This window comes from Phaseolus vulgaris, chromosome 7, assembly GCF_000499845.2.
Source record: "Phaseolus vulgaris cultivar G19833 chromosome 7, P. vulgaris v2.0, whole genome shotgun sequence".
Classification (NCBI taxonomy): Eukaryota; Viridiplantae; Streptophyta; class Magnoliopsida; order Fabales; family Fabaceae; genus Phaseolus; species Phaseolus vulgaris.
The window spans coordinates 33,442,644-33,450,382 of NC_023753.2; the positions used below are offsets into that span (position 1 = coordinate 33,442,644).

The 7,739-nt window shown below is 35.0% G+C and overlaps 1 protein-coding gene across 1 annotated transcript; it reads right to left on the reverse strand.

The window, feature by feature from the left end:
- Nucleotides 1-2,493: 2,493 nt before the first annotated feature.
- LOC137830186 (gibberellin 2-beta-dioxygenase 2-like) lies at nucleotides 2,494-6,595 on the reverse strand. Its single transcript, XM_068637363.1, has 3 exons — nucleotides 6,078-6,595; nucleotides 3,401-3,815; nucleotides 2,494-3,046 (listed from the first exon to the last, which is right to left on the reverse strand). The coding sequence occupies exons 1-3, from the start codon at nucleotides 6,461-6,463 to the stop codon at nucleotides 2,768-2,770; spliced, it is 1,080 nt and encodes a 359-aa protein (XP_068493464.1). The 5' UTR covers nucleotides 6,464-6,595; the 3' UTR covers nucleotides 2,494-2,767.
- Between the last annotated feature and the right edge of the window lie 1,144 nt (nucleotides 6,596-7,739).

The following is a 7,739-nucleotide window of genomic DNA, read 5'->3' on the forward strand; positions in this document are numbered from 1 at the left end:
AATATCCCAGCAGAACTTTAAGAAACCAAAGTTAAATCCGTCAGGACCTGGACTCTTTGAACTTTCACAATTCCAAACCGCATCCCTTATTTCTTCTTCAGAGAAGTCACCGACCAACAGCTCGTTATCAGCTTGCGAGATATAATTAAACCTTACATTGTCCAATCTAATCGTACAAGCTTCATTCCTGACAAACCTATCTTCAAAGTAATCCCTAACCTTGTCCTTGATCTCAACCTTATCCTCGCTCCACCTTCCATCAACAAACAACCCATGTAACTCGTTCCTCGCCCTTCTCCAATTTACTGATGAGTGAAAAAACTTTGTATTAAGATCACCCTGTTTCAACCACTTCTGTCTTGCTTTTTGAAAAATGACTGCCTCTTGCTTAAACAAAACTTTATTAAGTTCAGCAAGGAGCGACCTTCTTTTCTCCCTTTCTGACTCTTCTAAACCTCTATCATCATCACGTATGTCTAACTCGTTAATCCTCTTTTGTAACTCCTCTCTAGCAAGGTTAACATCCCCGAAGACTTCTTTGTTCCAGACTTTTAGATCAGCTTTAAGCTTTTTCAATTTTTCTTTGAAAATATAAATCCCACCTCCTTGAACATCATAGCTAGCCCATTTCAAACTCACGAATTCTTTGAATCTTCTATCTTTTTGCCATACATCCAGACTCCTAAAAGGTCTTGGTCCCCAGTCGACAACCACTTCCTTAAGGACAACTGCACAATGGTCAGAGATAGATCTATTAAGGACAAATTGTTGGCAACTAGGCCAAGCTTCGAGCCATTCCTTTGATACAAGAACCCTGTCAATTCTGCTCTTCACCATACCATTAGGCTTATACCAAGTAAACTTCCTTCCTACCAACGGGATATCAACCAATTCTGATTTTTCAATAAAATCGTTAAAGCCATTTATTTCTCTAGAATAATCTGACACCGAAATCAAACTCTTCCTCTCCTGTCGTCTAATGGAATTAAAGTCTCCAATAACGCACCAAGCCTTTGAAATTTGATTCAACCTGTAACTATTAATCTCTTCCCAGACCTCTTTGAAATTTGATTTCTTTAAGGTCGTGGTCAGGAAAGCGGGTTGTCACTTTTTTTAATGATGGTAACACTCAACGATTTCCCTATCAACATAGCTGATGCCTAAAAAAAAAAATCTTTTATCAATACAAATTAGGATCCTTCGTTATCTAAAGTAACTTGGATCCAGGAGGCAAGTATATCTATCAGTCATACCCCATGTTAGACCAACGACATGACACCCACAAAGAAATGATGTTTTCTTTTACACTTTTTCGTTTCATCCACACTCAAGTTTGTGGGACAAATGTACTATCAGGTGTCGATTTTCCGAGAGGCCGATTGGCTGAGTTTTCAGGAATCATATTTGTTTCAGCCCATATGCCCACAACTCAAGTTCCCAGCTCGGTAAGACATAATTAAGCATATATTAATTATAAAATAAAACCTGATTACTCATTATAAGAGTGCAATTAGGCGAGTATTGAACCTACGTGGGCTTAATCCTTTGACAAGAAATGACTCATAAGAAAATTATAAATAGGTGAAAAATGACTCATAAGAAAATTATAAATAGGTGAGAGCTTTCATGATAAAAGCTAATAAATGTTTGATTCTAAACTTATAAACTGAGTATAAACGCATATAACTTGAGTGTGAAGTGTTTTACATGTATCTTATACCAAATAAGATCTTATATCAAACAAGAGAAAAGAACGAAAGACTCAATAACGGAAAGATTGAAGAGTCTAATATAGGAGATATTATATCTCTGCCTTGTAATGTGTTTTCAGAATTAAAGCATTCGTCCTATACAATTTTATGAGGCAATTAAAACCTTACGCGGAAACAAAACATTAGAACGACAAAAATGTTGCTACATCTTTAGGACGGTCCTAATGAAATTAGACTTGTTGGTACATGATTTATCTATTTCCGCCCAAATATGTCTACCAGTCAAAAGAAACTAAAATTAAAATATAAAATATGTACAAATTACTGCATTTGCAGGAAAAGACTAGTTTTTTTATACTTAGAAACACTGGCTTTGACTGGTCAAGAGCTATATTTCTGTGTAGTAGACAGAACAGATCTGGATTCCAAGTTTTCTACTTTCTGTCAAAAACTAAATTGACTTTCAAATTCTAGTAGCTGGCTTTCTCTTCTGTCGGTGTCAACGAAGACCAGAATATCAGTCTCCGGTTGCTTCATACATTTTTATGTTTTTAAATAAAGAAAAAGATTAAACATGCTACATGTTATACTTATTCAACAAGAAAGATTCCAACTTTTTCAACACAAATCAAGAGACCAAACCTTACTTCATCATTGTTTTTTAATAAGCGTTACACAAATATCTATTTTTTAAAACTTTATGCATTATTAGATCCGGTGGCTCTGTACCAGGGTGCTTGAGCAAAGTATTTTTCCTTAAGTACAGAAGAATAAATGATGGTGGTGCTGAATTCATAGATCATGATTCATTACGTCAAAATACCCTTGTATAGGAATTCAAAGGTTGGCTATATTTTACAGCAGTAGCAACTAGTAGGTGGAATACTTTCCCACCAATGTAAAACTAACGGTGAGCTTTTACAACTCTATGAAACTATAAATATAAAAAAAAGAGAGAGAAAAAGGAGGTATTGTGTGAAACTCTCCGAGTCCTGCTCTCTGTTTGACTAACATTAGGTGGTGGAAGAATATGCACAATGAATGCGAGCTAAGTGTCAGGGAGAAGCAGATGCGAGATGGGTATCTAGTTGTCGTTGGATCTTGAAGAGATCAAGACGAGTGTCTCCCAGTCGTAGAGAGTATGCTGCTTGCTTGTATTGAGCCCACGTGAAGGGCTTATACAGACTTGGATTGTGGGATGTCACCATCTTCGGCAGTGGAGTGATACACCAATTCAGCGGTGGTGCAGCAAAGTACATCATAGACATTCTGGCCTTTGTTGTGTTGGTCAATACTCTGTGTCTCACGCTTATAAACCTTCCATTTGTCAAAACCTAAGAAAAAGTATACAAACATATCAGACAACTTGTTACTATGTCGTTGCTAGCAAAAATGATATTCAAATAATTTTAAAAGGCATAGTGAAAATCACTCGAATGGGACTTATTATGCCTAAGGCGTGTCTATTGTGGTGTGGGGGAATGGATTAAATCATGTATCAACTTCAAAAGTAGCTAAATATCTCTCTTTGTAGACATATTAACTAAGATATATGTATACATACTATTCATTCAATTGATCACGAGAGAAATAGAAATGAAATGGTATAAGAATTGAAAGACATGATAAGTTGATTAATGGTAGTAATCGTGGTTGTGAGTGTGATATTGAGTTGATTAGAAACCAACCTGCAGGGCATCACCAACCATAACGAAGAATTCATTAGGGTCAGGGGGGACAGGAATCCACAAGCCATCGTGGGTGGAAATCTGAAGACCATCCACGTTGTTGGATCGCATGATGGTCAAGATCTGAGGGTCAGAATGCTCTCCAAAGCCAATGTTGTTGTTGTGGTTGCTGTTACTATTATTATTATTTTGGTTCTGGAGTTGATGTGGCTCAGGTTTGGACGTGTCCCAATTCTTGTTGCCCTTTAGGCTCACGGGAGGGTACTGATTAATCCTGAGGAGTGAGTCACTATGGACGTCTTTGATGAGGTTGCTGAGTGAAAACTTGTCTTGGACCCACAAACCCTCCGCCACAAGATCAAGAATCTCACATGTTAGTCCTTTAGCTGCTTCTATATAATCATTCACGGCGCAACTGCAATTGAAAGCAAAAAATGCAGGGTCGTTACTCAACTCCATTTATAGGTTAAAAAGCTATCTCAAGTGTACCTAAACATGCGTCTTTTCTTATGTTACCAGATTCTAGCTGGCAAAGACACATGGAGGATCTAATGATATAACATTACTTTTCTTTTTTAAATAAAAATCTCCTTTCTGCATTCTTGATTTGACTGTGTGAGTTGTTTGTTTCTCTGTGACAGTGTTAGCCCAATATTTGGTTCATTTTCTTCGAGTGACATGAAGATATATGGTCACTGGCTTAGTACGGGCATGCTAGGAAAAGTGGGCAACGTGGCTCCACAATATGAATAAAGACCAATGCTACTCAGCATAAATAACAGAAGCTGTTACATTAACTCTGTACTGTCCTTTCTGGTTAATACTGTGCTAAACGAAGGTCATAACCACATCTTCTATACGTAGCCTTTTCAGGTTTTTCACAATTCTGCCTAAAAGATAAGAAATTTGAAGCCAAAGTTTTGCGCGTCATTTTCCTGCACAAGGGTACTTTCTACCCTAGATCCCATTGTCAAATAAAGGTAGTGTGTGTTTGGATTGACCTTGAAGATACAAATTCACGTTATAATTATATATAAATGTTTATGGTTATTTGTTTGGAATGGTCTTCACTATAGTACCGTACATGAGGAAAATTGATTCTATTCCAAAAAGGATAGAGTTAAAGAAATTTTAGGTCTTTTTCATTCAATAAAAAAAATTATACAAAATTTTACTTCAAAACTATTTCACTTCAAAATAATTTTAAATAAAATAAATTTTGTGAAATCACTACCACCCAATGACTCATGGTAAAACCAATAAATAACGTGATTGTCGTGCAATAATGTTAGTTCTATGTGTTGGGCCCACCACACATAGAAAGTGTGTTCCATGAGCAAAAACAATTCCAGCTGCTGCTAATTCCCATGCATTTTTATAGAAGATAGAGGGGGCGGAAAAGAGAAAAAGAGAAGAAAAAGATAAAAAATAAAATAATATATATATATATATAATACAGGTATATCAATATAATTATAGCTTTTAAAAAACCTTTATTAAATTCTTAATTATAATGTTAAAGATGCTGCTTAATGAACGATTATAGAAATTACATAAAATAATATATCAAAAATAATTGTCAATATAACGGTATTTTGAAATTTGTTTAACGTATTTTAAAGTATTTTAAAAGTTTCAACCGGAAAATCGAACTGCAAAAATAGTCAGGATTTGTACCCGCTAAACAATATTAATTAAGGTTCTTTGACACAGTCATTGTTTATGCACGTGTTGCTTACACCTTTTCAACTCAAATATTCATATTTAATCGATAGAAAATTCATAAAATAAGCTAGCATAATTGTTGTTATTTTACTTTGTTTATTATACACGGAAAGTGGTAGACAGAGCCCATTAAACTATATATATATATATATATATATATAATATTATTAATATTAATAGATTTCTAGATGATCCCTTTTCTGGTCTACCAGTAATGTAAACGACTAGAAGTCTTTATTAAATATCAAGTAACCATGAAAAAAAAGCTATATATATATATAAATTATAAATACATTAGGTAAATTTTTCTTATAAAAATGAGGTTGTTAAACTATTAAATATTAAAAAATTATATGTTTGCAGCCGGCATAGTTTCCGATAAGATGTCCAAGAATGTAGGCACCAATAAATATTATAGTAATCTCTTGAATAATTTTTTATTTTAATTTTCATGTTAAATTCTCTTGTTTATATTAAGACACAAAAATAATTTTCTGATTTATTCAAACCCTGTGAAATGTTATAGCAATAGGAAAAATACAGCTATCAAACACATCACTAAAAAAAACTAAAAGTTATATCAATTTCGTCAGAGTTACGGACTAAAACACCCACCATCCTGCTTGGCTCTTAAGAAACACAAACAGATAAGGTCTTGCTCCCTACCCTATATCCCGCGGACCCCCCCTCCCCCTGGCTTTCTACCAATCCCTCTCACACACATCACACATGCCAATAAACAGTAATTATTATATCCTAGTAGTAAATCTTAAACTGTTCCTACTAGTGTCGCAAAAATTTAACAGGGATACAAAATTTTAGTCTATTATTACAGTATTACTATTTTCAGCACGTATTAATTGATATTATATGAAAAATTGTAAGGCACATAGATGGAATTCGTTATGCTGAAGTTGTTGAGAAAAGAAAGGAGATAGAAGAGTTGTAAAACCTGAACTTGGTAGGGTCGTTGGCTATGGTTTGGGATCTCTCAGATACGGAAAGAGGATTGGAATGAAGGAGGAGATACTCGAGGTGACCCATATCGCCATTGGGGCCAATATTTCTGCAGCCATAGCCAAAAGGATTGGCAGGGCCAGCTTGACGCTTCTCTGAGGAGGTTTTGGAAAAAAACTCCGTTCCCTCCTCTTCCAACCTTGAAATTACCTCCTTTGCCACACTGTGGTTCACCACCTTGAAGAAACCATATTCTTCACATGCTTTCACCACTAGTTCCGACAGCTTCGACCTTTCCAATGAAAGGTCGATCGTCGGAACTCCCATAGCCTTTGTTTTCTTGGTTCTTACCATCATGGAAGTTGGACAAGGCGCAACCATTTCTGTATAGAGCAAATATTTATGCGTATATATGTATTTTTATCGACAAGGAATATATGAATATGGGTTACATATAGAGAACTGATATAACTCTAGAGAGAGGTATAGATTTTTGGTTGCAGAAAGGTGGCTCACATATCATCTATTTATACTTGACATGCAAGGGATGGGAAGGAGAAGGAAAGAAAAAGGCTTTGATAAAATTTTGATTTTTTTATTGAAACCAATTAAATTATTACGTGCTGGACCAGGACCGAGATGGGGTAAGGTGATTAAGTGACAATTTTATATATAACAATTAGAAATTGATATATTAAATGCTGTGATTATTTAAGGTGGCGTGGACTTCGTAGACAAGACAGTCCAAGATGGGTGAAAAAACAAAAGGAATTCAAAATGAAGAAGGAATTATAATCTTGGTGTGCATGAATTGATAGAAGAAAATTTGACAAGTCTAAAAGCTTTGTATCCTATAGCTTCTTCCACAGTCTACACCAAGTAAGAGGGATCGAAAATATTATAATGCAGAAGAGTAACTAAACCAACTAATCAGAATTAGTGAAAGCAGGAATGTTGAAGAAGTGACTCTCAGTGGATTAATTTATAAAAGATCTGAGATTTGTACTGTTATAGTGTCACATTAATTATTTAATTTTATCTTTTTCAGAGCAAGATTTTAAGGTGGGAAGTGACCACATTAGGTTTAGGTGAAAGAAAAATTTGAGACTTGGGAGCCAACTGGTAGCGGCTGCTTGCTGCCTTAATTGGACTTGGCTGCTACCAAAGCTTTTCAGAACTGCGTGGTCTAAAGGTGCTGTTGGCTGCTCTACACATCTTACATTTACATACGAGTTACGCGTATATCTTTGACCACTGCAAGCTAGCTATATCTAAGATTGTACTTTACCCCACTGGCTCCTTTTTTCTAACATAAAATTTAATTTTATACACCCGTGAATTCGTATCATTTCCTTTATATGTTCACCTTTTCTTTTTAGTTTTTCAACATGCAATATTTTACAAACATAATAGATGTTAAAATATATGTAAATGTAAAGTAATAGATAGGGTGTGTGATTCTTTTTAATTATGCATATAGGGCAATATTTTTAAATTATGGGACCCAATGTATAAGGTTTATAATACGAAATTTTTTCTTATAAATAGAGATATTATTATTATAGCAGAGGATTTGATATGATGTAGCAGTAAGTTATTGTGAGTGGTCAAAGTGCGCATGATGATGTTGGGTGATGTTGAGAAACTAAAAACGGAG